We start from the raw sequence: 27511 nt of genomic DNA, 5'->3' as shown, positions 1-27511 counted from the left end.
ACTTTTGCTATCTATAGAAGCACAACTTTAGATGTAGGACTATAAACCTATAACATATTTAGGATCTCAAGTGAAAATGCCGATTGTAATGAGCAAGGCGGAGTGGGACCGTATCCACCATTGGAGGAAATCGGACCGAGAGGACCCTGAAGTGGTGCGACGGCGGGAGTACATCAAGTACCTGGATACTGCCAGTCATGAGATGACCAAATCTTGGCCCAACTCTTTAGAGGTAACTTGACAAAGTACTTGTTTTGTGGTAACATGAATCTACCATTAGATAAATCATTGGATCTATCATCATCCTCCGAGCCCTTTTCCCAAATATGTTGGGATCAATGGATGTATAAAAAAGTGTTAATGTGTGTAGGCATATTACGAAAAAAATCTATCACTGGCAATACCTTTAGTGTTGCCTGAAATAATAATTAGAAGTCATATAATCACCATAGCTATGTTAATATATTTGTATTATAAACAATCAAAAGGGTGGTCAAGAATTTTGTTTGTGCTTAGAAATACTTTGTCATGCTTCTTTCCGTCTAGAACGTCAACAAACGCAATGAAGAATTGCGTCAAGCACGAATTCGGACAGCAGAGCAAGCCAACACGAGGTTCTATCAACGCTACCTGAAGAAGAAGAAAGAAGAACAAGAGCGACTCATGTATTCTGCCAGAGATGTCATCTTTAAGAATAAGGATGCGCCCAAATTAATGCTTAGGTGATTAATAATTTATGGTTTCCAACGCAGGCCACGTACTTACTAAGTATTTAGTACCTACTTACTCCTTTAATGGATCTAGGTATTTTAGAGATCTCTGCTTCTCCATCTTATTGATATTTTACTATGCGGAGTTACATTGCAATTTGGCTTGATTCCGCTCTTTATTCGGCAGTGCGGTAATAGAAACAGCAGTCCAAAAGGAACGAGCGGAGCAGGTGAAGTTCTTGAACGAGCGCCGCAAGGAAGCAGCAGAACGCAAGAAGAAAGAAGACGACGAGATAATAAGGAAGGCTAAAGAGTGGTACGAGCTCATGGAGCTGCGGAAGAAGAGGCGGTATGAGGCAAACAAGCAGCACCAACAGGAAATTGTAGCTCAGTAAGATATAATATTTCTCTCACCACTCCTGAAATATTAAAATAAGTACGTAGGTTCTTAGGTGCTCAACCGATAATATTTATTTCACACTTTGGCATTACTTGTCTGCCCCCAGAGCAAAAGAAATGGCAGAACGTAATCGTATGGAACATGAGACGGAAGTCCAGCTGCAGAAGATAGATAACATGAAGGCCAACGAGCAGATGGAAATCATTAGAGATTTTGAAGAACAATTCGTAAGTCCCATCTCTAAGTAAATACGCATACTTACTTTTGGTAACTTATGGGCACTTAATAGGTATGTTGTAACGACCACTATTAAAATAATTATAAACACCTAGTTATTGTTGTATTCAGGCAGCAGACGAGAAAGTCCGTATCTTCAAGGATATACAGCAGTCCCGCGAAGAGGCGAGGGCCGCCAAGCGCGAACAAGAAGCGCGCGACAAAATGGACGACCGCCTCATTGAGGTGCTACTGAAGTCACGATGCAGGATCGAGCAGAAGCGGAAGAAGATGGAGGCCGATGTTAGTAGTCGTTCGTAGTATTTTGCCATAAGTAACCACTTATATAATACCTACTTACATAGTGTAGTTTGATGTACAACTGTCTTCGGTGAACAATCAAGCATAGGTAAAGCATAGGTATACAATCACGTTTTAGATAAAAAATGAGAAGCTACGCGTGCTGGAGAAGATCAGCGAGAGACTGGAGTCAGGAGACGCGGAACGCGAGGCCAAGGAACAGGCCGCTCTCGACAAAGCCGTCGCAGAAAAGAATGCAGTGTGAGTTCAGAGTCCTTAAACCTGATTTCCTCCTACTGTACTTATTTGCAAACTCCTAGATAGCGTAAAAATCACGCTACTCTACTGTCGCTTGCTTTTTCCAAGTTTAAGTTTAATATACTTGTACTTATGTCTCTGTAGTGTTCTTAAACTTGTCGACTTGAATTGTCAGAGACAAGGCGCGGGTCGAAGCTCAGCTGAAGAAGGAGGAGCAGTTCCGTCGCGAGAAGCGCGAGAGCCGCGAGCAGTACCTGCGCGAGCAGCAGCAGCAGCTGCATGACTTCAACACCACGCGCCAGTGGGACATCATGAACAGGTCCTTAACTGAACCTTAGCATTATAAGCCCTCTGTTGCCTGCCTGCCGGGGCTTCGGGGTTGTTCGAAAGAGTTACCGCGACCCTGGTACTTAAAAGCCCTACGAAGGAACACGATGGATTTTAGTCAGTAAAATTCTGATACTCCCTCACCGCTGCTAACCCACAGCGGGAGGAGTCATTTGATGATTTACTATCGAAAATTATTATTAAAAAAACAAAATACCCGACTGCACACTAAAAAAAGAGTAAAACAAGCCCCACAATAATATTTAATTTATAAATATTGATGGAAAGCATCGCAGGCGGGGACCAACAGAGGCTTATTTATAGTCATTTCGGTTGTGCACCATTTAGCAGAATTTTCGTTGGTGGCGGTCAAGGTGGTCCCCGCCTGCGATGCTTTCCATCAATATTTATAAATTAAATATTATTGTGGGGCTTGTTTTACTCTTTTTTTAGTGTGCAGTCGGGTATTTTGTTTTTTTAATAATAATTCTTTTATTTATAACTTTTTAGCTGTTTTTATTTAACGAAAATGTTGTAGATGTAGAAGACTATGTATATGTAAGTACCATTTTAAATTATTTCGACGACATTTGGCTTTAGATTACGAGTGATGTTACTCCGCAACATAAATTTACCGCCAATCTGGACTGTTGGTAGTGAAGAAGAAAAAGAATTAGGTGAGTCATTACTGCTGAAGACCGTCAACGACGTGTGCCCTTATGCGTGTGCCCGCATTCGGGCTGTATACTCGAGCATATCCCCCTCCGCACCGCGCCGCGCGCCGCATGCCAGGCCACGCCCTATCTTTTTGCTTGCTAACGCATGAGTTGCTTTGCGTTGACGCAGAATTAACATGTTCCCGTGGGAATTTTGAGAAAAAACGTATCCTATATTAATTATTACTCCCGTGATTGAAATGAATCTAATGATACCGCATACATATTTTTTTAAAGGGAAATTTAGAAAAAATATCCCGTGGGACTTTTAGGATAAAATGTATCCTATGACACTCCCGTAATCAAGACAAATCTAACGAAACCTCATACATCAAAATCCATCAAGCCGTTTAGGCTACAGGAGGTCACAAAGGAACAGACATACATACATACTTACATACACTCGAAAAACATTACCCTCCTTCTTTGGCAGTCGGGTAAAAAAAGGACCTCTGTTGCCTATGTCTATGTTATGTAGGTACATACACGCTATCTTTTGTTTTTTTTTTACTCCCAGATTCAAGAACGTGGAATTATACGAGGACTTCCAGGAAAAACTACGAGAAGAGAAAGCGCGCAAAATTAAAGAGTATAGAGAAGAGATTCTACGACTGTGGGTAAGTTTCATTACATACGACGAGTAATTTGATGTTGAAAATTTTGATGCCACATAAGAGACAATACGTATTCCTTACCTGGTTCTTAACCGAAGAATTAGGTACATTTCATGCTGTTATTGTCGTGATCTCTCTCACAGCTAATAACAATACGTGCGTTGTTGCAAAATCGAACACTAGAATAGCAATACCTTTCTATGTGATATCCATTCACACATATTTTTCTTATTTCCTCTTCTAGAAAGAGCGTACGGACCGCGAGGCCGCAGAACTGGCTGAGTCGCGGCACTTCTACGGCGCGCTGGCGGAGCAGAAGCTGCGCGACGCGGACAACAAGCTGCTGACGCACGCGGCTGCCCTGCTGCAGGAGGCCAAGGACCATGGCCGCCCCGACCGCCCGCTGCATAGGGCTATCGATGTTAGTACTTATTATCGTCCCACTGCTGGGCACAGGCCTCTCACACGGAGAAGGATTGACCGTGCTTATAATACGAGCTGATATTTTATTGAGTATGGAAATGGGCTGTGGGTCAAGGCTATATGGCTATCTCTGTTTGGTAATAATTTCATAAAGGTAAGGATTTTTCTGATAAAGGACTGCAGTTGCCTATAGGCCAGGAATTCAGAACTTTTCTATTCTACGCAGAAGTCCAATTCCATGTTAGAGGCTTCTAGGCAGATGTAACAAAACGGACACTGAGACTTTACTATCACTATAGTTCGGCCATTCAGAGAATGCGTTCCTGACACGTCGCGATTGAACTGACGACGTAACTACATTCATTGATTATTGATATAATAATGTATTTTTGCTGGTTGTTTACCGTTTTAACAATTGAGGAGCATTAAAACAACATTATTATATCAATAATCAATGAATGTAGTTACGTCGTCAGTTCAATCGCGACGTGTCAGGAACGCATTCTCTGAATGGCCGAACTATAATAGGCATGACAGAAAAAGACCAACCAGAACTTAATAATTTCACACTTGTTTTGCAGGCTTACTGCAAGCTGTACCGTCTGTACCCGATGCCGGACCTGCCAGCGTCAATGCAGGAGCACTTCAAGGGCTACAAGACATGGGACGGCTCGCAGCCCGACCCCGACTACCGCGAGCCGCCGCCGCCGCCGCCCCCCGTGCCTGAACAACACCCCACTCTGACCAAAACAGCCAGGCAGGATGGACTGCAGCCAGTCGATAAGGTATTTAGGACCACACTAACATTTGAAAGGCCGGCTATGTGTGACAAATAACTTCATGTGGCATGAGTCCAAAAACGAGCACTCTTGGGTCTGTAGCAGCCCCGTTAGCAAATCACAAATATATCGATTTATAAGTTGATTGAAGTAGCACATACTTACTTAGGTACTCGTGAAAAAGTCGCTCAAATGATGTGTACCTATCAGTTTTGCCTTCATTAAAAATCATTCGATTGCCGGACTATTTACTATTCTAGAGGTATATCTATGGGTAGGTTACACACATGTTACATTCATGGTTTGTTTGTCCCCACGCTTCGGGTCTATGTTCAACAATGGACCTCATTTAGCTGTGACGACAACGACGATGTTGTTTGTTTCGATGTCAGCATAGATTCGATGAAAATCATAATCGATACCGGAAATATCTTGCTCTAATAACTTATGGCTTATGGTTAGAATAGATAGATGAAGTTCATGTTACCCAAAGTACTGTCAGTCTGTTCATTACAGCCGGGGCCGCCGAAACCCAAGGTAGAGAAGAAAGAAGAGAACGTGGACTACAAGAGAGCGGCTCCAGCTAACGGACTGCAGAGAAGGAACTTGGAGGTTAATATATTATTCTAATTTATCCCCAATCAGTAAACAATATTCCATTTTGTAATATTATTTTGCCTCATCCGATCTAGTTTGAAAGGCTTGTTTTCCTAAAACTTGGTGTTGTTTTTAGCAAACGTTCTCACTGCCACCCATCTCTGTGGTGCCTTGCAAGACAGAAGCCTGTCGATGTGAGTTGAAGGGAGCCAAATGAAACAACGCTTTTACAAAATATTCAGTTTTTTATTATCATAATTATCAATTACTTTAGAATGTGTTTGTTTTTAGACCTCGCACACATTTGCAATTCAACGCGCGTTGAAAGACTGCAGTAAATATAAGTAACGTAAAATATTAAAATAGTTCAGTATCAAATAAATAGAAATACTTGTGCATAGTTTCGTTCGTGCGACAGTTTCGACGCGCGGGTAAGTCGCGAGTGTGTGCGGGGTCTGCTAGAGAGCGTTTATGGCACGTGTGTGATGCTATTCGAGTGTGACTAGATAATTGGTGGTCTCAAATTGTCAGTGAAATGTAATAAAGCTTGTCTCGGTTCTAAACAGTGTTTTAACTTAAATTACAACAATTTTGAAACTAATACTAGATCTTAATTTAAATCTTTGGTCGCAATGAGTGTAGACACGTATTTCTATAATTTTAAGAATATAACATTATATCATAAAGTGTTGAAGTTAGTTGAGATATGTGCAGAATTTGTGAGTGACACCGTTACATTTGGCGACTAGGTTTATTTGTGGCACCTTAATTTAGCAAAGTGTTATATCTTCTTATCCTCCACCTTCTTGGCAAATGAGAGTTTTGAGGAGGGCTCAGAGGAGATCCTCGAAAAATATTCTATAATGCTAAAACAAGTAACGACTAGCGCCAAACGCATCGGTGGCATGTAACAGTGAATAAGAACTAACAATATTATGCTCTCTGCTCTCTTACATTGGAATCGCATATAAACACAGCTTTCATAATACTCTCGTTGGCTTTGGCTTACACAATATTGTCTAGCGTTTAACAACTGCTATTGTTTTACGTCAAGAAGTAACCGAAAATATGGTCATTATTCAAATGTTATATGCTTGCATGAATCTAAACTTACAAGCAATAAAATAAAAATTCGCTTGCAGCATTCGATGCTCGATAAATATTTAAGTTTTGGGAAGCTCTGTAGCATTTTCAAAATATTAGTATGCTTGATTGAGTATCAGCGTAACGTATAAACAATAGCAGTTGTTGTACAGTCAAATAACATAATTTTCTAATCAGCCTCTTTCTCGCTTGCACGAGACTTCACAACCTCAACGATCAATAGGAATGTTTATAATTTTCATACAGTACATAAAGGGAAAAACTAAGGGGGAACTACTTTTTAAATTAGGCTCAAATTAGGATATTACTTAGGTGAAGTTTTAAATGATTCGCGAAGGTAAAGTCTCGTGCGAACAAGTGAGCTATCGAAACAATTAGACGGAACGTTCGTATCGGTCGTGACTTCGTGTCGCGTAAAACTAACTTAATCTAGCTTGTACTGTGCGTTCGTATTATAAACTAAGGATTTACGTCAAACGTTAAACTAAAACATTATGCTAATTACTTTAGAGATGGCATGAGTTTGTGCTGGCTGGCATAGCCCTAGGATTGAGTGGCTTCAAAGGCTGCCTCCTGATATGTGCCTTGAAGATACGTGAAATGAAGTAAGGCACCGTAGACATTGTGAATTAATTTAGAATGTTGCATAGATCAAGGCAGCTTTGAAAAGCTAAAGTTACAAGCTAGCGCCACATTTATCACATAACTATAATCAATCTTCCAATAAATCAAGATAAGTAACTCGCCATGTGATAATATGGTTATGTAGCTAGTATTGGAAAAAACAATCAAGTTTACATTCACAAAATATCATACAGACAGGTGGAAGTTAAATACGTAATTTATAACATAAGGGCCATTTCCGTTAATGTAACTAAAAGGCTGGTAATTGCATAATATAGTCATCCTTTTAATTCTAACTATTTATAGAAAAATAACCCTAGTAATACGTCAATTTACTTAATAATTTATTCGTGTCAAAAATACATACATCTAAAGGTTTCTATGTACAAGTCTGTTGAGGGGTAGTATGGTTTGTAAGGTTATAGCCTATAGTTTCCCCTCACTCATACCGTACGTGAGGGGAAACTATAGGCGGAGTGGCAACAACCGAAACTTGGAATAAGGTCCTCCAAATTATGACTCCATTCATTGTCATGTGGCTCAAGTATTACAAAATAACTTTAAATACTGTTTGCTTATAAACAGCCACATCCCAATGAACAGTGTCCAAACGTAAATCTAATTTAATCTAAACAATAAATTAAGTAACACAAATAAACTCATGAATTTGGCACTAATCTAATACTTAACACTACCCTGGCCATGAAATGCATTGTGAAATATTGAAATGCTTTACAAAACTCGAATTTACTCTCACATTTTATACGTCATTGTTTTCTTACACAAAATTAATTTGTCAATACTTAAAGGTTATTTGGACAAGTCACAGTTATTGGCTGAAGTTGATGAATGCATATTATAGTTCATCAAAGTCGATAGTTGTCAAGAATCAAGAAGGTGTTGGAAAATCAATTTCGGACAATTCACAGATATTCATGGAAATAATTTAAATCCCGTACGCGGGGCGGCATTTGTGTGCATGTGTGACGTCATAGTCACGTGACGCTATACGCAGCGTGGTGCGGTGACGTGATGTATCGCGTGACGTGACGCGTCAGGGCACGTCGCGTGACGCGTCCATGGCGTGGTTGAGGCAGCGACTCACTAGCTCCAACTTGTTGAGGTACGCGGCCGCCACCTCGCCGCGAGGTGAACTGTCGAGTAACACACTATGTAGTCTCTGTTTCGGGACTGGAAATGTGATTGCAAATAATAACTTACCTTAGAATGAACGGGTCATCGTTTGGTGAATTTGTTGTGTATGGTGATCTCCTGGCAAAGTCGGCCACTGTAAAGGTGTAAGATTGTTTGCGTTACTAAACTACCCCGGATAACCTAGTGGGTAAAGAACCAATCTGTCTTGTATGAGGGCATGGATTCGATAGGCAAGAAACTATGCAGCTTTTCTAAGTTTGTATGTACTTTCTAAGTATATCTTGGACACTATAAATAATGACTGTGTTTCGGGTGGCACGTTAAACTGTAGGTCTCGACTGTCATTGAACATCTTTGGCAGTCGTTACGACTAGTCAGAAGCCAGTAAGTCTGTCACCAGTCTAACCAAGAAGTAATGGGTTGTACGGGTAACTAGGTTGAGGTGGTTAGATAAGGCAGTCGCTCTTTGTTAAACACTGATACTCAGCTGCATCCGGTTAGACTGGAAACTGATCCCAACCTAGTTGGGAAAAGTCTCGGGGGATGATGACTTGAACATAATTAAGCATATTTTATCAGTTGGTATGTATACGTACGTCCGGGAGAGGGCGGCAGGGTCAGGCGCAGCTCGTGCTGGAGCACGCGGCGCGCGAGCGACTCGGCCGGGGCCCGCGCGGGCACTGACGCGGGGGCGCGGGTGCGTGGCGTGCCGGCGACGTATGCCTGCTGGTTGTTGCTGTGGGGAATAATATCAATTGTTATTCATAATACTGTTTCCATTCAAATTAAAACTGAAGCAAGCTGCAATAACAAAGTATAATATGGAAGCAATTGCAGCTAGCTTTGAAAATGCACCTTTAACTTTTGTATCCAAAAGCTATAAAAATATGAAATAGGCTAATGTTGATAACACAAATTAAAAATTATTAAAACGAAAAAGCCGCTGTCTCAATGGCCTTTTACAAGCGCTGACGTCAACATGACGTGAAAAGCTAAACGCAACGTTAACATCACGTTTCTTGGCAACAGATGCAATCATGCCGAGACGTAACGTCGCGTCTGCGCAGGGTTAACACTGTAAAACACCATTGATTCTATTTCTAGAATAAGTTGTTAAATAAATAAATACGTACGGCGTGATAGGTGTGGCTGGGGTGGTGGGTCGAGTCTCAGGTCTCGGCGCCCGCAGGATGCAGTTGGCGGACAGCGCTCGCACATGCTGCCGCCGCCGCACCAGGAAACCCATGCGCAGCACCACTATCACTACCGATACTATGCACCTGTGTACATATTAGTACATATTCGTATAATATATGTGAGTAGTATACTAACATGTCCTCTCCTTCCATACTATTTTTTCTAGCGTCGTAGATCAGAGGAACAATGAAATAAATAGCACAAGTCCAGTAATCAATCAAATTAAAAATTGCTGGTATCTTTTACGAAATTATCTCTCATGTTTGTAGAATTAGATGATTTCCTCGAAAACGAAATCTCAAGGCTTATAACACACAAAAAAACACTATAAAGGTACAAAAGACAGATAAAGAAATAGCTTGTTTCCACTCACTTGAACCGCTTCTTCCCCTTGCTGACCTCAGGCGTCCTGACTGAAGGCAGCCTGAGGTTCTTCTCGAACTCAGTATACCCGGCCAGCACGCGCTGCAGGTATCGCTTCTGCCAGACCAGTGCCTTGCGGCAGCTCTCCAGTCGCAGGCACCGCCCGTGTAAGTAGCGGATCTGAGGACAAACAAAGAAAATATAAATATGTACTATGGATAAAAAAGAAACACAAAATAATAAAACTGTAACAATCGAAAACAATAACGGTATAAATAACAGACGATTATAAAACCACAAATGTGTGGGCCGATAACTAACAGTGAAAAGAGTAACACGAAAAAGTTTTTAGTTTTTTCCCTCACGAAAGTTACATAGACAAACTTTTTACAAACAAAAAAGAATACGGCAAAGCTGCCTCGAAATTAGAACGTCAAACTCTGACATAGCAAATGTCGCTGTGATGTGACGTAAAAATATATATTCCGCGCACATCAATTTATTTTCTATTAATATACAAAAATTCCGTCGTTTTATAATGAAAACGTATTAAGGTACATTGCCAGCGTAAATATGGAGGCACCTAAGAACGACGCGCCGAAATTGCCCGATATGGTGTAAGTACCGACTGAGACTTTTCAGCTCATAATCAAACCTAAGCTTGTAACTAAACATCGACATTTTACAGACATACAAGTACCACTTATTCGCAAGACTAAACATATGTTTGTACCGTTCTGAGAACTGTCGTGAAGGCCGATTAAAGTATGTATTATTACAGTATGTGCGGCGACCATCCGTCTTTCACGAAGACGGAACTGAACGTCAAAACAGACGCGAAGATGGATGAAAAAGATAAGGATAAGGGTAAAGACAAAAACATGTCCTACGCCAAGATCACGCCTACGGTATGTGAGATTTTGTTACATTAAACTGTGTTCTTTTGTATGTGCATGGCAAAAATTTGTTTTTTTGATGTATGCATCGTCATCATCTCCCGAGTTTTTTCCAAACTATGTTGGGACAGGCTTCCAGTCTTACCGGGTTCAGCTGAGTACCAGTGTTTTACAAGGAGCGACTGCCTATCTGACCTCCTCAATAAAGTTACCCAGGCAACCCGATACCCCTTGATTAGACTGGCGTCAGACTACCTGGCTTCTGACTACCCGTAACGACTGTACCTGTCTGTCTGTGATGTATGCAACAAATCGTAATTTTTTCTTTAAACATGAACGATTAAGAACAGCGGCACTCAAAGAGTTTGGGCTATACTTTGTAAACATCACTCTCAGAGTGAAGGAAGCTAGAAGCAACAAACAGTGTGTTGTACGGATCAAGGTTATGATACGCGTATGTATGTTCGCTCAGCCATCTCGCACGGAGCGGTCGGAGCGGCTGGAGCAGGCGCTGGCGCTGGAGCGCGGCGGCAGCGAGGCGGCGCTGCGCGCGGGCGAGGCGCGGCGCCGCGTGCGCGAGCTGGAGGTGGTGCAGCGCCCCGACATCGACGTCAGCGCCACCTCCAACCGCGCGCTCGTACAAGGTGTGTGCCTACTTCGAGTACCTAGCTCGCTATATGGAAGCTTTGTCTTGACTCTGTCATTGTCTGTCTTGTTGTTTGACTCTGTCATTACATAACATTTTAACGAAAAACTAAGGATTTGTATCTGTATGACTCGTTATTTGAGCTCTAGACTAATGCCCCAAAATCTAAGTTTAATCCTCTTTCAACTGTGTTCAAATCAACATTATAAATGCTTGTCATTTAACTCAACTATATGCACTGTTCTTCGATAACAATAATTCCAAGACCTAGGATTTAGAGCGTTTGACCGATAGTGGGTTTTTGCAAGCGTAGAGTCAGTTTTCCTAAAACCATTCTGAGTAGCAAAAATGTAAAATTATTTTAGTCTGCCAAATGTCTGGTACTATCCTACTTTGAAGCTTACAATTTCAATCCCTTGTGACCTGGCCGAATTGGCATTTGAGTATGGCTATTCTTTATTTTAAAGTTTTATTTAGTCCGTTACCGTCACCAGCGACATCACATGGTACTACCGTCAGATCACTTTGTACCCTCGTTGACTGAAGGCAACCACAAGTTTGCGACATACTACAGTCTTACATATAGGTACACATGTTGCGCGTGTGTGTACAGCGGCGCTGGGCAGCTTCCGCTGGCCGCCGTACCTGCTGTGCGTGTGGGTGCTGGTGCTGGTGCTGACGCACGTGCTGCACTGCCTCGTCAGCGTGCTGGAGAGGGCACTGCCCGCTATCAGGTACTAACATCTTCCGAGCCTTTCGGCTTCCAGTCTAACCGGGTGCAGCTGAGTACTAGTGTGCCAAAATGTACTAACATAATATGGCTGAGAATATTACGTACCTACTCTTTAGTTAGCAACATGGTGAAATTAATATATTTACGGTGTAAATCTGTTATGTGCTCTTTCAGAAAGACGTAACGAAAGTATATATTGAGTTTCTTAGCAACTATTGATTTTTCATTCAATATGCAATTCGCCATGGTGTCATGCTATTTTTAAGAGTATAAAAAAATGTCGTTTCAATTGATATCTCCTTCCATCTAACTAACAGTATAATAAACGTTACAGCGTTATAAACGTATCGGTAATATCGCTAACACACTGGTCTGTTGGTACAGGAAGTGCAGCCAGGTGTTCCGCGCGTGGACGGAGGAGACGTGGCGCGGCGAGGCGGAGCTGAACCAGCGCGTGTGGCCGGTGGCGCTGGCGGCGGTCACGGCGCTGCTGTACGCGCTGTACTTCGCGCTGTACGCGGCGTACGCGGTGGTGCTGTGGGCCATCGAGCCGCTGTGCAACGACGCCGACGACAAGCGCAGCGCCACCGACCTGCGCGGCCTCGCCCTGCGCGAAGACCCCAAGCCCTGACCGTCCTCCACCCGGCATTACCACGCACTCTAGCATATGCTCAAATACTCTCTCAACATCAACATTTTTAACGAATAAAATATAATAAATCCATGCTGTGTTGTTATTTGTTATTGGATTGTCATCACCTCAGAATATGTTGAAGAATGCCTACCTAAAATCTGATTTCATTAAATTTGCGAAGAACTCAATAGTGTAGCAGAATATATGATGGTTAGACATTTTCAGAAGCAAACGTATTCAACATTCATCGTAGTGTTTACAGGCATCTAACTTTTTACCTTTTACCAGCTGAAGATTGTCAATAAAAAATAAGATAGGCCTTCACGTGTGTATCATATTATCTCACAGAAACCTACTTCCCATCGCATCATGAGATTTGTAGTTAGAAAATAAGTGACATCTGATAAACAATAGTAATCTTGGTTTGTTGTCCTATTAGTTAACATTTTACTAAATATTGATTAATGTATCGTAAGTTACTCAGAAGATAATTGGTACAGCAATCGCTAACTCGGAAAGACAACATTTATTTTTAGCCAGCATTCATAACTACGTTTCTTCGATCTAATAAAATCACTGACTCGTTGGTATAGTAGTCGCACAATACGACTGCTAGAAATAGATAGCGGTGTTACATCCCCGTTCCTGGGACCTAAAGTCTGCCTCCCCTAATGTTTACGAATACTCAGTAGCAGTCATTGTATAATTCCACCACGTCAGAGGCCATCAGGCCGATTTAAGAAAACACACTAGGATTCGTTAGGTGATTAAAACCTGCAGCTCACTCAATAAGAAGATGTTTATCATAAAACATTAACTGCGTATTGTAAAGGTGCCGGTACCAGCCTAGCTTGTCAGATTTCTCTATCATAGAATTGTAATGACGATGATGTCCTCCTATGGCGATTGTTGGCCACGGCGACTTGTTCTCATATAAGGAGTGCCAATAGCACAGGACATAGCTCATAAAAATAACGTACACTGTAAATATCAAAGTAAATTCATATGGCAAACGCACACCTGTCAGAATCGACCGCAGTGAAGGAATCGAATTGTATCCATCTATAATTCTTTTAGATTCGGACGAATCACCATTCACAAGTGTATAGTGTAAGTGTATAGTGTTTAATACAATTTCATATAGGAAATTCTAAAATTGTATCCTGTCGCAACGGTCTCGTCTAACAGATGAGCGTTCACCAACAGCGATATAAAACAAAGAAACCATATGCGAACACGTGAAGCATTTAATAAGAGCATGACTCACGGCCTGGTCGCGCTCGTCCTGCTGCCGCTGCGAGCAGTCCTGCTGCTGCTGCCGCTGCGAGCAGTCCTGCTGCTGCTGCCGCTGCAAGCTCTCCACCTGCGCCGACAGCTTCTGCTTCTCTTGTCGCAGCGCCACCAGCTCGGGGCTGCTGGATTCTAGGAGACACTTCTTCAGGGTTGCTAGTTCCCGGGATAACTCGCTTTTTGTGCTTTCGATTTCAGTCTGTGGGATTGACAAAAAGATTAAAATGCGATAAACGCATTAACAATCCTAAATGATTACATAAGTATTGGCCCTTTCAGTTTTCGTAAAGTACATTTCAGATAGTTACACAAAACGAGATCTGTCTATCGTGTTTTCACGCAAAAACTATTTAACGGATTTATATAAAACTTATGCACAGATAGTATAAAGCCTGACAAAGAACATAGGCAAGTTTTTTATCCGGATGCGAGAAATAGTCCCCTTATTGCGGGAAATATTCGGGATGAATAGTGGCAAAAGGTAGAAGAACACAATACTAACGAGTGCATCAGTAACAGGTCGGTAGTGTACGCCGGAGTTGAGCTTCTTCTCCAGCTGGGCGATGGTGGAGGCCTGCGTGCTGATGAGCTCCTGTGAACGCACCAGCTGCACTCCCGCCTCGTGTTTCAGTCTGGAACAAACGTGGCATTGTAATTACATTTATATTGTCTTTTTTTTTATAGTGGTTTATCTGTCTGTGGATATGGCAATATAAATGTCCTTAGGGCAGCTTTTCTTACACTATTTTTTATTAAACCCTTGTTACTGAAAGATTTTAAATAAAGCTTCCAATCAGACAATATTTCATAGAAAAGCGCAGAACAAGCGCTAAATTTTTTTAACAGAAATACAACAGAATTGTACATAATTTCTATGTATTATTTTTTGTTTTTTAGTCTGGTTTCAGCGTTTTCGTAACACGAGTATATTTCATAGGTAAAACTTACGTAAACAGACTTACCTCTTGATCTCAGCGAGTTCACTCTTGAGCGCGGCACACTGGTCATTCCTAGCATTCATCTCTCTCTCGGCCTGCAGGCGCGAGTGGTCGAGCATGGCCTGCAGGTCGCCGTACCGCGTGCGTTCCACTTCCAGCTTGGATTTCAGGAGGGACAGCTCGCCTTTCAAACGCTCGCTGTTTTCTCTCTGTACAGAAACAAAGTAAATATTTAGTGGACTGGTATGTGAAGTAAACGATGTGATTTAATTTCGGTGTCTGACTTTACGAGATACACAAAAAAACACATACGTATTAAACAACAATTATAAGCACTTTTTCGCGAATTTTACGTCAAAGTTAAGTCTAGCATAAAAGTCGATAGAACAGTTAACCTATTACAAGTTACATATCTCCATCCATGTCTATGAGATTGTTACCGCGGCCCTGGTACAGTCAGCACCAAAAGTCGATGAACAGAATCAATATGACAAAACACCTGTTCACAATAAAATGCCATAAGTTATAGTCGCAACTAGGAAACAAAATAGACTGTACACCAGAAACTTACAAAAGTCGTTAAACACGAGCATTTCAAAAGTATCTGTGCACTAGTATTCCTAAAGTCGCTGTACACCATCAATCCAAATGTCGCTGAACATCATTGTATCAAAAGTCACTAAACAGCAGTAAATACAAAATTAGGTTAACAAAGTATATTTTTAATGTTGCCGTGTGTTAATGTACTTTTGACGCTTATGTTGTTCAGCTACTTTTGGGACAGTACTTGCATGACCTTAATAATGTATGTTAACACGTTAGTATCTATTTCAATAAATTTTATAATTATTTTGGAAATACACTCTTTTGCAAAAAAAGCGGGCACCTATGCGAAATCTTAGTTTTAAGGACTTTACGTGTATTTCAAAGGGTTGTAATGATTGTAGTATGTTTCTAGCATCAAAAGGGTTAGCCAAGCATGCGTGAGAGTGTATTCTAAATTTGAATTTTGTACAATTGCTAAGAAATTGGTTAAACCTTGTTTTGGACTAATTTCTGGCAGAAAGTTCGTCGGTGTTTTGAAAAGTTTTTGAAGTGATTTTCAGAAAACTGATAATGCAGTCTTAATTAATGTACCTTTTTTTTAGATCAAAACATTTTTGAAAAACTATGCGTATTTGATAAAATTTTCACCTGCTCTAAATGGGCTATACTGATGATTGATGGCAATGTTAAGAGTTTCGGTATTTATTATGGTATGTTAGTGTGAAGCGTTCTTCTATTTAGATATTATACCCACGTGTTTTAAAATATCGCTTTTTCATAATTAAACACTATTTAGAGGAGTATCAGTACATTGGGCTGCGACAAAACCAATTTAAAATAAGCAGTGCCGATTGCAACTCGTCTCCTTTCGGACTTTAACATTTTTAAAAATCTTGAAATTCTACAAAATACAGAAAATAGCGCATAGACTGTGAGCACGAGGTCTTAAGGTCTCGTAATCACTGATTTTCAAACAACCCCGTCTCTTGGGAAACTCCGTAGACCTCCGAAGATCTATGAGTCTGAGCGTTCAAATACCGTGTTTTCATCCCACTGATATTTTATTAAATAAACTTGCCTGCACCGAGATTTCCTAGCATCTACAGCACTTTCCTGCTTAAATCATAACAATAATTGGCTATCTGCTCATTTCTTATGAAACTTACGTTTGGTCAATACCTTTGAATTCTTGACTCCCTTTCAGCGAAATCATCGTTTAGTGACCCGATACCTATGGAGTTATAGAGAGCTTCAACGCGGCAATAATTAGACTTTTTAGATAGCTTAAACCCTCCTCATCATTTTTCATGTGGTTAATTTTAACATTTATCACAAAAATTGGTATTTTTTAATGTCAAAGTACGATAGGTGACGGGTTGCGATCGGGACTGCTTACTTTAAATTGGTTTTGTCGCAGCCCAATGTACTGATACTCCTCTAAATAGTATTTAATTATGAAAAAGCGATATTTTAAAACACGTGGGTATAATATCTAAACAGAAGAACGCTTTACACTAAAATACCGAAACTCTTAACATTGCCATCAATCATCAGTATAGCCCATTTAGAGCAGGTGAAAATTTTATCAAATACGCATAGTTTTTCAAAAATGTTTTGATCTAAAAAAAAGGTACATTAATTAAGACTGCATTATCAGTTTTCTGAAAATCACTTCAAAAACTTTTCAAAACACCGACGAACTTTCTGCCAGCAATTAGTCCAAAACAAGGTTTAACCAATTTCTTAGCAATTGTACAAAATTCAAATTTAGAATACACTCTCACGCATGCTTGGCTAACCCTTTTGATGCTAGAAACATACTACAATCATTAAAACCCTTTGAAATACACGTAAAGTCCTTAAAACTAAGATTTCGCATAGGTGCCCGCTTTTTTTGCAAAAGAGTGTATTTCCAAAATAATTATAAAAAATATTGAAATAGATACTAACGTGTTAACATACATTATTAAGGTCAAGCAAGTACTGTCCCAAAAATAGCTGAACAACATAAGCGTCAAAAGTACATTAACACACGGCAACATTAAAAATACACTTTGTTAACCTAATTTTGTATTTACTGCTGTTTAGTGACTTTTGATACAATGATGTTCAGCGACATTTGGATTGATGGTGTACAGCGACTTTAGGAATACTAGTGCACAGATACTTTCGAAATACTCGTGTTTAACGACTTTTGTAAGTTTCTGGTGTACAGTCTATTTTGTTTCCTAGTTGCGACTATAACTTATGGCATTTTATTGTGAACAGGTGTTTTGTCATATTGATTCTGTTCATCGACTTTTGGTGCTGACTGTACATAAAGGGCTCAAGAAGGAACATGATAGGTTGTGATCAGTATAATCATCGGCAGGGATATTGAGCCCTGACCTTCACCTGCGCATAAGCGATTTATTGGTTTATTGCCTTATGTGTACGGTGCGCAAAGCGATCCCCACTCTTGCGCCGAGAGCTCAATATCCGTGCCGATAACTATAACCGTCTTACCACAAAAACTTTTTAACGTCAATTTAAGACTTGTCTAAAAAAATGACAAATTATGACGTTGACATATGGTTCATTTTGGAGCCACATTTTTTTTAAACAAGTGTAAAACAGTGGTTAAAGTTTTTGTAGTAAGGCCATAAAGGTCTAACACTCCCATCCACGGCACCCACAGTGGGAAGGGACATTTGATAATTACCCACCAGTTAAAAGCTACATACCTCATGATTAAGTTGCGCAGTAAGCGGATCACTATGATTAGCAGTATCTAACGCCTGCCGCTCCAGCTGCGCCAGTCTAGCGCGAGTCTGCTGCTCTCTCTGTTGCAGCTCAAGTTCAGACTGCATGGCGGCTTCTAAACGCTTCTTCAAGATCTGGATCATGTTCGAGTCCTGGTTCTGGATAATATAAGATAAGGTTATAAGAATGTAGTGGATGAGTTCGTAGAATGCGCTTTTACTGTAGGTAATCTTGACAATAAAAAATATGGGGTTGCTAAGCTATTTAGAACCAGGCGTTTATGAAGAGTCTAGAGAAATATTCGTAGTTTTATTTCCAATCAGAACAAAAGGTCAGTCTTCTATCTTAAACAAACCTGACTTCCAAAATTAAAAGTTAAACTATTTACTCTTCGTACATATTTGTACGACAGAGAAACGTTTTTGCATGTGCCTAATAAGTACCAATGCATTTGATCTTAATGTTCTGCACAATGTTAACGTTGTTTTACCTTATACAACAAGGTAGTAAAAGTATTCCTCACCTGCAAGCTCTCGGCAGTATGCTTATGTGTATCAAGCAGCAGCTGCAACCTGCTGCAGTTGTCGCGCTCGGCCTCGAGGCGCAGGCGGCTGGCCTGCCAGTCCGACACCAGCTTGTCGCGGACCCTGGTATACACACCATGAATATTAGACCACATTATTACTAATGTACGACTAAGTATTAATCTTGACGAAACCTAAATTCAATTATTTTAAGACCAATAATAAGCCTAGCTTCAGAACCGACTCTGCCTTCTTCGATAGTCGAGAATAAACTACAGCACAGGGAAGTCATAGTCAGGAAGTCTTTATATACAATGTAGATGACTGGATTCAGCGAAAGTTAAAAATAGAACAATGTAACTGTTGATATTGTAATTCTAGTGGTTGTTGCTTGATAAACCAATTATTATGTTTTAAGTCACAAATATTTGTAAATGTCGCATAAAAATAATGTACGTTCAAGAGTTTTTGAGTTGATACAGACGCTAGGGTCATATATTTTGTAGTGGCGTGATTATCGTTCATATTATAAGTAGAGACAATGCTAGAATGTTATAAAGTTAACCTGTTAAGTTCAGCAATAAGCGCGTCCTTGTCTTTGAGCCTGGCCTCAAGGTTGTTGACCTGCATCACCAGCTTGTCGTTCTCAGTGCGGAGACGGTTCACTCGGTCCGACGACGACGAGTGGATCGAACTTGACGACCTGTACAAATAAAAAAATTATTTTAATGATTTATGTAACAATTTGTGAGATACAATATTATCAGAATGCAATGTTGAGAATTCATGACTTACTTCGATGTATTCAGAGCGAGTCGCGGAATGTCTTCTCTTTCGTCGCTGCTCGCCGACAAAATCTAGTAAACGAAAAACAACATTATTATAAACATTAGTATCGATTTCTATGAGTTTCTACGAGTTACCAGTGATTTTTATGAGTTTGTTATACCTGAACACTGAACTTACAAATGCTCAGATATAAATGAAATCTTGTATATAGGATACAATGCGAAATTATAGTTCTCGCCAAATATCGATTCTGGACTTGAGTTGAGTGAATTTGATTGGAGCCATTTGACACCATACGCATGCGCATATTTAACTGGGTAAAATAAGGTAATAGTAGCCAAGTTCGGACACACAAAGCTTCTCGACGAACAAACTCGCATAGAGACAACGGCTAAAGTTCAGAAAGTACTAAAATAATATCAACTGCCATCACTAACCTGTTCCATGATATCCTCATCCAGTGTATGCGAGTAGTCGAGCTGGTCTCTCAACGCTCTCTCCAGCTCGGCGGTGGGCGAGCGGACGGCCACGGCTCTCTGCGACTCTGTCGGTGTGCGTACTTCCCGACCCGGGGATAGGCGGAGTCTGAAGTGTTAAGAAACTTAGTGATACTGGTTTTAGAAATATACATTTACATTAAATTAATAATATCGTAGAAAAAGTAAATAAAAAAATGACTCTTCAGTTGTTTTAATTTGAGAAGTAAACTAGCATTATGGCCCGGCTTAAAGACTGCAGCCAGAAGTGCAATTACATACAGCATTTTACTGGTTTGGCAGCATTCCTTACGGCTTATTAAAAAAAACCATATTGGCTAATTAATAATTAAATAACTTGCAACAGCAAAAGTTACCTGTCCACAAGTTCCCTTAAGTTTTCCAGTTCCGCTTCCAATTCTTGGCACCTTTCTACTTTCAGCCGCAGTTTGTTCTTCAACTCGCCTACGTTCGACTCTTCTCGCATTCTGCAACAAATGGTATGACTTACTACATATCCTGGTTATGACTACAATATTCCATTAATAAAATTCATTAGTGTAAAAAATAAGATAAAACATAAAGTGAAAATAGTTATTCTTATATGGCAGTTACTTAGAACTTCAAAACATTAAAAAAAAAAAACTTTACATCAATATGGCCTTGGACTACAACCGACCCGATTCTTAGGAAAATTATGACAATGGTTGACGTCTCCTACCTCGCGACCACAGCATCAAGCTGCTGCGCCAGCTGGTCCTTCTCAGCGGCGAGGTGTTGTATCTCGTGCTGCAAGCTGTCCGCGTGCTGCCGCAGCTCGGTGTTGGCGGCCTCGCTGTCGGCGGCCTGCTTGCCGGCCTGGCTCAGACTGTTGCGGAGTTCCGTCACGTCCAGCTTCGCTTTTGCTAGCTCAAATGCCTGGATAATTGATAAAAGTATTAAGATTAGGTGGTATAAAATCTTAATTAGAACTAAATAATGAGGATCAGGTAATTTTGTTTAAAATAATCAGAATATTTCACTTTTTAGCGGCCACGTTGATAGCGGTATCAATGGCGTTAACAGCTATTTTTGGCAACCACGTCAAATGGCCTTAATTCATTCATTGGCACGGCAGACTATGTTAACACTAATATTTATGAATCAAATTATCCTATTTTTTACCCGCCCACATATAAAGGAAACAGAATGGAAACGTACCTTATCGTTCAGCTCTTTCTTGTTAAAGTCAAGTTCATGTTGCAGAAGAGAGATCTGTTTCCTGATCTTTACCAACTGCTTCTTGTCATTGCTCGCCTGTCGGTCCAGCGACTTTCTCTCGTCTCCGCTCTTGTTGCGAGGAGATGGACTCCTCGACACCATCTTGAGCTGCTCCTTAAGACTAGCTATCTCTTCGTGGAAGGCGTTGATGTCCTCGTGTAGTATCTCTATCTCTGTCTCCTTGTCTTTAAGCTTGTCAGTCAAAAGTTTTAGCTCGTCAATCTTGGCGGTCAGTTCATTGTTGAGAGAATTTACACGCACCAATTCAGTCTCGTTGCTCTGAAGTTTGAGGGAAGCGTTCTCTTGCTCCTTTTCAAGCTTCGTCAATTTCAACTTTAAGTCTTTGTTGTGAGTGTTCAAATTTTCATTTTCTTCGTTCAGTTTTGCAACGTCACGGTTTAAAGCTTCTACAGTGTCTTGTAGATGGAATAACTCATTGGATTTCTCTTCAAATGCCTCTTTAAGATTGTCAAATTCTTCGGTTTTGTCATTGAGGCATCTTTGCAAGTCATCCAATCTGTCCAGATGTTGGTTCAAACTGTCAATCTGTTGGTTCTTCTCAGATACAAGTTGTTGTAACTTTTGAAGCTCGTTAACTTTCTCTCTCATTTGATGATTTTCACTCTCATATTTTTCCAATGCGTTGTTCCTGCTCTGTAGCTCGTCAATCTTAACTTCTAGTTCAGTCATTTTGTTCGTCAAATTACGTTTCTCTTTAGCGAGTTCCAGGATCATATTTTCTCGCCTCAGAATGTCTTCTTTGAGCAAGTGCAGGTCTTTGGATTTATCATTAACTTCTTGCGTCAATTCCGCGAGCCTTTGTTCGAGCAACTTTTTGTTTGACGAGAAATTATCTAATTGGTTTTCATAGAATTTCTTGTCGTGTTCCATGGTGGCCATCGTGTTCTCAAGTAGACCCTTCAGTTCTTCAACTTCTTCCTTCAGGGCAGGGAATTCGCAGAGCTGTTCCTCAGCGTTTTTCAGTTCAGACTTGCAGGTCTCTAACTCTGTCCTGGATTTTTTAATCTCATGTTTCAATTGTGTCAGTATGTCGGGGAAGTTTTCTTGTTTAACGTCGAGAGTTATTCCGAGTTCCCCTAATGAGGTGAAGTCGTTGTGCGTTTTATTGTCGGTAGTTTCCAGGGAGAAGTTAATTTTCTTCGGTTCGACGCTTAAGTCTTTACTGTCGTTAGCGTCTCTGTTGGGGTACATTGAGCAATTGTCTTGTATGATTTGAGCATGTTTCGTTTCAATACCGAACATTGTAGTTTCGTTAACGTTTCTCTTGTATTGTTTGAGTAGTTCTTTATTTTGTGTTGACGTTAAATGAGCGGGCAGCGAGTCAGCTCGCGGGGTGTAACCAGGTAGTTCGAAATGGTCAGTAAATTCAATGTTTAGGGAACTCATGTTTGGTTTGTCGAGTTCTGGAGGCAATGTCCTGTTGAGAATCTTTTCTTTGGTGGTATCAGCGTAGGGCGCTCCAGTGAGGCTGACATTATGACCCTTGAGTTCAGCCCGGCGCATCTGCAGGTCCTGTTCGTCGAACTCAGATATAGATACGATGTCGCTGAGAGTCCTCGCGGAAGCTTTGCCTTCTAAGACGTCGCCATTCTCCTCCTTTTGGTTGTCTTCGTCCAGTTTTAGCGCTGTGAAACGAGCAATAAATCATATTTAACTGCGAAAGTTAGCAAGACGGATCCTTCAACGTCAACCTAAATAATTGCGAGGAAGTTGGAATAAATCCAAATCTACGTATAATTAGTCTAGACTGATGTAAAGTCCTAAAACAAAACTGGAAAACAGACTACATGAATCATTGGAGCGAAATGGAACTGTTTTGCGAACTAAGAGCATGTTTGTATGCCTACGCTAATAATTTACGAACTCGAGCGCTTGGCAAGCTTCAAAGAGAAAATAAATAAATAATATGGAATATTGTCTCAACGTGTCGTGTCTGTTTTGATGAAGTTAAAAAATACTGCCAATAAATACAAATTCAATTATTTGAACAAATAGACCGAAATATTTATCTCCATGCTAATGGATTTGAATCGCGTTAGCCTTAATTCATACAATCTCTACGACTGCCATCTCAGAACCATAGGAGCTTAGAACATGACATCAGTCGATGACACATGCAGACATTTATGCATCAACTCTACTGCATATAACTATTTAATTTCAATACCTTTGACATGAATAGTTTAAAGTAACACAATAACGCGATGTAGTTTACAATAGCAACTTTTTTTGCAAGCAAACATCTTTGGGGAAGTACCTCCGTGTACCTAACCTACTGAAAAATTTGAGAGGTACAATGGACAGTCTAACCTCGTTCATCACTACAAGACTTACCCAGCAACTCTTGTAGTTGATTTTCTTTCTCGGCCAGCGCCCTCTGGTGGTCTCTGATGTTGATCAGCAGTTCTTCCTTGTCCTTCTCCAAGCTGTTGGCCAGGCCTTCTAGTTGGGCGATGCGAGACTGAGCCGCTGATAGTTCACGTTCTAATATTACCACCTTGTCTTTGGGATTACCTGAGTATATAAGGTATATGAAGATTAAGTTTTACTTATTAGTAAATTATATTTTTTTTAGCATAAAACATATACATAATTGAGAATAGGTAGTAATGCCCAAAAGTGTGACTTGAGGAAAAATGACTACTATATATTATTCATGCCGTGAGTTTTTTGACGCATTAGATATATCGAGTAACAAACTCTTAAACTACATACGTAACATAGGAGTAAAGTATGATGCGAAAACAAATTGAATCATCATCAAAAGTGTTTCATTTTATCAAAGTGACTCAACGGGAAAACCATACGCTCATAAAATTGATGAAAGATTAGATCCATGATGTTGTGGGTATAATATATCAAGATTCCAATTAGTTAAATGAAGGAAGGTGAAGGAAAACACGTCGTTGAGGAAAACTGAACACAAAAGTAGTCTTGAACAAGCTAGGCGAACAACGCTCATTCTCTAAACGACAAGAGGTATATGTCCTGCAGAGGCATAGTAAAAAGCTGATGATGAAAAGTAACTTACATGAGTTCCCGTACAGGGAGTGATGCTCATTGTGTAGTTTCTCTCTCTCCTCTAGGTTTTGCTTGACTCGTATCAACTGTTTGTCCTTTGAATCCAACTCTTCTTTCAACCTTTGCACCTATAAGAAAAATACATGAAGAAACTGTACGGTTTAATTACTATTAGCTGCTGTAACGACACGGCGCACATAGGGGTATTTTGCATTTTTAGCCGGGCGAAACTAGTAAAAACAAACTTTCACATAAAAGAAAAAAATTCTACTTGTTAGCCAGCCAGGTAACTACTGAACGAAATCTGAGCTTTTCTGGACTCCTACCCACACGCCAGCTACCCACAAATCTGTCAGAACTTGATCGTTGTCACACGCACTCACGTCAGTTACTGGCTATATTAAAAACGTGTCGTGTTTGATACCTCAGAGTTTTTTTATTGTGAGTTAGATAACCAAAACTACTATGGATTATCATAATACAGGTAAGAACAGTTTTATTTGTTATGATTTACTAATGTTTACGTGTATTTTTAAGATTCAAAATCAATTTTTGAAGTTCAACATTTTTAAACGTTTTTTTTGTATGAATTCTACTATTCTCAGGGATTAAAGTTATCCTTCCGAGCGTTTCCGGGTAACGATTTCTGTTGTAACGTATTACAAAATCTGTCAGGTGATCTAGACACACGGCAGTGTGTCCGCCAAGTTCGAGCAAAAAAGCGACACACCGGCCGTGGGTTATATTACACGAACCATTTCGGGCCAAATTCGACCTCCCTGTAACTCAAAATCTATTTTATTTACGCATATCAAACTTCTAGTATCTGTTGAGACCCCCTCACTTATCTAAAATACATAATTTCATTAATATACCTATTGTAGGTCTTGAGATATTGACGTCAGAAAATCGCTATTTTTACTATACACTCACTGACTGACTGATTCACTGACTCACTCATCAAAAACCTAGACCACTTCTAATGGTCGTATTGACTTGAAAGGACAATGCTATTCTTTGTATGGAAGTTGGGCTCAAGAGTTGCCCACAGTAACTGCATAGTGTATTATGTTCCATAGGCTTATAATAGGTCCCAGACCGAAATATTTCGAAATCTATCCCAGGAGTGCTGAGAAAAACTGGTTTGACTCTTATTCAATACTACGAAAAATATGCTTACGAACTCTTAACTATTCCACTTTTATTACCTTAATTGAAATGCATTATAATATTAATCGACAAATACGAGGTATTGAACGAGATTTTTTTTTACCGACTTCAAAAAATGGAGGAGTTTCTCAGTTCATTTGTATTCTTTTTACGTAAGTACGTGCATAACTCCGTCGTTTACCAACCGATTTAAACAATCATTTTATTGTTTAAAAGGATTTACTTTCCAAATAGTTCCAGGGTCCAGGGTCTGGTGATAGAAACCTTAAAACATTATGGAACTCTCGGAAATTGTAAGCACATATCGAATAAAAACTTGTCATTCGGGTATATGTCTCCGACACCACAAAACTGTGGAGGTTAAGACCTGACCTGACGATGGAGACGACAGTGAGACGAGGGAACTCCTCAACGGTATCTATTTACTACCTCGTGTTTGAGCTTATTTTATTCGTCTTGATAAGATTTTTCCATTGCCATTAAGGATATTAATTGCATGACGCTACTCGAACTTAGGACTGATTGTGGTAGATAGAGACTGAAAAGCAAGAGAAACAACAATTACCTTTAAACGTCTATTTCTGTTTTTTTTTTTTTTATCCTGTTAACAGTGAAACCACTATCTATCTGAATGTTATTTCAAGAAAAGAGGTTGTTAGGTTTGTGGCTGCTTAAAATGGCTTGCTAACAATGGCTGGCTAACATTAAAACTAGGTTTTTCTCGGGACCTCTGGGACCGATTTCAAAAATATTTGGATTCCGTCTTAAGAGTGAAGTAAAAAACCTATTTTAACCATTCCCACTACTGGGCAAATGGCTTGGGCTTCATAAACTGACTGTTCAAGTTGGACATTAGAACCGGGTTTTCTCGGGACCTCTAGGACCGATTTCAAAAATATTTGGATTCCGTCTTAAGAGTGAAGTAAAGAACCTATTCTAACTATTCCCACTACTGGGCAAATGGCTTGGGCTTTATAAAGTAACTGTTCAAGTTTAACATTTGAACCGGTTTTTCTCGGGACCTCTGGGACCGATTTCCAAAATATTTGGATTTCGTGACAACAGTGAAGTAAAAAACCTATTCTAACCATTCCCACTACTGGGCAAATGGCTTGGGCTTTATAAAGTGACTGTTCAAGTTTAACATTTGAACCGGTTTTTCTCGGGACCTCTGGGACCGACTTCAAAAATATTTGGATTTCGTGTTTAGAGTGTACTATGGAACTTATTTTAACAATTTCCACTACTGGGCAAATGGCTTGGGCTTTATTAATTGACTGTCCAAGTTTGACATTAGAACCAGTTTTTCTCGGGACTTCTGGGACCGATTTCCAAAATATTTGGATTTCGTGATAACAGTGAAGTAAAGAACCTATTCTAACCATTCCCACGACTGGGCAAATGGCTTGGGCTTTATAAAGTGACTGTTCAAGTTTAACATTTGAACCGGTTTTTCTCGGAACCTCTGGGACCTATTTCAAAAATATTTGTATTCCGTCTTAAGAGTGAAGTAAAGAACCTATTCTAACCATTCCCACTACTGGGCAAACGGCTTGGACTTTATAAAGTGACTGATCAAGTTTAACATTTGAACCGGTTTTTCTCGGGACCTCTGGGACCGATTTCCAAAATATTTGGATTTCGTGATAACAGTGAAGTAAAGAACCTATTCTAACCATTCCCACTACTGGGCAAATGGCTCAGGCTTTGTTAAGTGACTATCTATGGAGACCATTTGAACCGGTTTTTCTCGGGACCTCTGGGACCGATTTCAAAAATATTTGGAGTTCGTGTTCAGAGTGCACTATGGAACCAGCTGAAACTACTCCCACTGCTGGGCAAACTTTGAGCCCACACTCTGGCATTGTCCTTTGGCATGGAGGTAGGTCTTTATGTCAAGGTAAAGGGAAAAATCTGAAAATGGCCAAGTGTGAGTCGGTTTCAAAATAATGAAGGTGTTTTATACCCGGTGTAAAGGAGATGGCCAAATTTTCATAGAAAAAAAACCCAGAATCGACAGCAATGAAATGGTTACCAATAGG

General features: G+C 40.2%; 3 protein-coding genes across 6 annotated transcripts in view; 2 read left to right on the top strand and 1 right to left on the bottom strand.

Annotated features, from left to right (window-relative positions):
- Positions 1–76: 76 nt before the first annotated feature.
- On the top strand, positions 77–5903 carry LOC124638752 (trichohyalin-like). The gene is made up of 12 exons (XM_047175823.1): positions 77–232; positions 547–722; positions 898–1101; positions 1217–1337; positions 1459–1629; positions 1766–1887; positions 2060–2203; positions 3445–3544; positions 3786–3962; positions 4546–4749; positions 5260–5355; positions 5477–5903. Exons 1-12 carry the CDS (start codon positions 77–79, stop codon positions 5555–5557), a joined length of 1752 nt encoding a protein of 583 aa, XP_047031779.1. The 3' UTR covers positions 5558–5903.
- Positions 5904–7956: 2053 nt separating this feature from the next.
- LOC124638750 (putative leucine-rich repeat-containing protein DDB_G0290503) overlaps positions 7957–27511 on the bottom strand; it is a 64830-nt gene continuing 45275 nt past the window's right edge. For all 3 annotated transcript variants that reach the window (XM_047175817.1, XM_047175818.1, XM_047175819.1), the window contains 18 exons: positions 24310–24427; positions 23613–23792; positions 21198–22903; positions 20719–20915; positions 20375–20485; positions 19959–20106; positions 19528–19589; positions 19298–19435; positions 18732–18855; positions 18190–18366; positions 14945–15129; positions 14485–14614; positions 13960–14181; positions 9794–9963; positions 9357–9503; positions 8820–8959; positions 8290–8356; positions 7957–8222 (listed from right to left, as the gene is read on the bottom strand). In XM_047175817.1, coding sequence (XP_047031773.1) covers positions 8123–8222; positions 8290–8356; positions 8820–8959; positions 9357–9503; positions 9794–9963; positions 13960–14181; positions 14485–14614; positions 14945–15129; positions 18190–18366; positions 18732–18855; positions 19298–19435; positions 19528–19589; positions 19959–20106; positions 20375–20485; positions 20719–20915; positions 21198–22903; positions 23613–23792; positions 24310–24427 — 4122 coding nt within the window. In that variant the 3' untranslated portion in view covers positions 7957–8122. The remainder of the gene's footprint in view (positions 8223–8289; positions 8357–8819; positions 8960–9356; positions 9504–9793; positions 9964–13959; positions 14182–14484; positions 14615–14944; positions 15130–18189; positions 18367–18731; positions 18856–19297; positions 19436–19527; positions 19590–19958; positions 20107–20374; positions 20486–20718; positions 20916–21197; positions 22904–23612; positions 23793–24309; positions 24428–27511) is intronic.
- Positions 10244–12699, top strand: LOC124638751. 2 transcript variants are annotated; one of them, XM_047175821.1, is made up of 5 exons: positions 10244–10400; positions 10565–10691; positions 11152–11323; positions 11939–12059; positions 12443–12699. In XM_047175821.1, the coding sequence occupies exons 1-5, from the start codon at positions 10357–10359 to the stop codon at positions 12687–12689; spliced, it is 711 nt and encodes a 236-aa protein (XP_047031777.1). In that variant the 5' UTR covers positions 10244–10356; the 3' UTR covers positions 12690–12699. The 2 variants fall into 2 exon arrangements, with proteins under 2 accessions (XP_047031777.1, XP_047031778.1); XM_047175822.1 differs by having other exon boundaries at positions 11912–12059.

Source organism: Helicoverpa zea, chromosome 18, assembly GCF_022581195.2.
Source record: "Helicoverpa zea isolate HzStark_Cry1AcR chromosome 18, ilHelZeax1.1, whole genome shotgun sequence".
Lineage (NCBI taxonomy): Eukaryota > Metazoa > Arthropoda > Insecta > Lepidoptera > Noctuidae > Helicoverpa > Helicoverpa zea.
Note: the sequence above shows the minus strand (reverse complement) of the source record. Positions and strands in the feature narration are given on the sequence as shown.

Coding starts and splice junctions, on each gene's coding strand:
- LOC124638751 (XM_047175822.1), top strand. CDS start 10,357: ATGGAGGCACCTAAGAACGACGCGCCGAAATTGCCCGATATGGT. Junction 10,401..10,564: donor CCGAAATTGCCCGATATGGT/GTAAGTACCGAC, acceptor GTATTATTACAG/TATGTGCGGCGACCATCCGT. Junction 12,060..12,442: donor AGGGCACTGCCCGCTATCAG/GTACTAACATCT, acceptor CTGTTGGTACAG/GAAGTGCAGCCAGGTGTTCC.
- LOC124638752 (XM_047175823.1), top strand. CDS start 77: ATGCCGATTGTAATGAGCAAGGCGGAGTGGGACCGTATCCACCATTGG. Junction 3,963..4,545: donor CGCTGCATAGGGCTATCGAT/GTTAGTACTTAT, acceptor CTTGTTTTGCAG/GCTTACTGCAAGCTGTACCG. Junction 4,750..5,259: donor GACTGCAGCCAGTCGATAAG/GTATTTAGGACC, acceptor TGTTCATTACAG/CCGGGGCCGCCGAAACCCAA.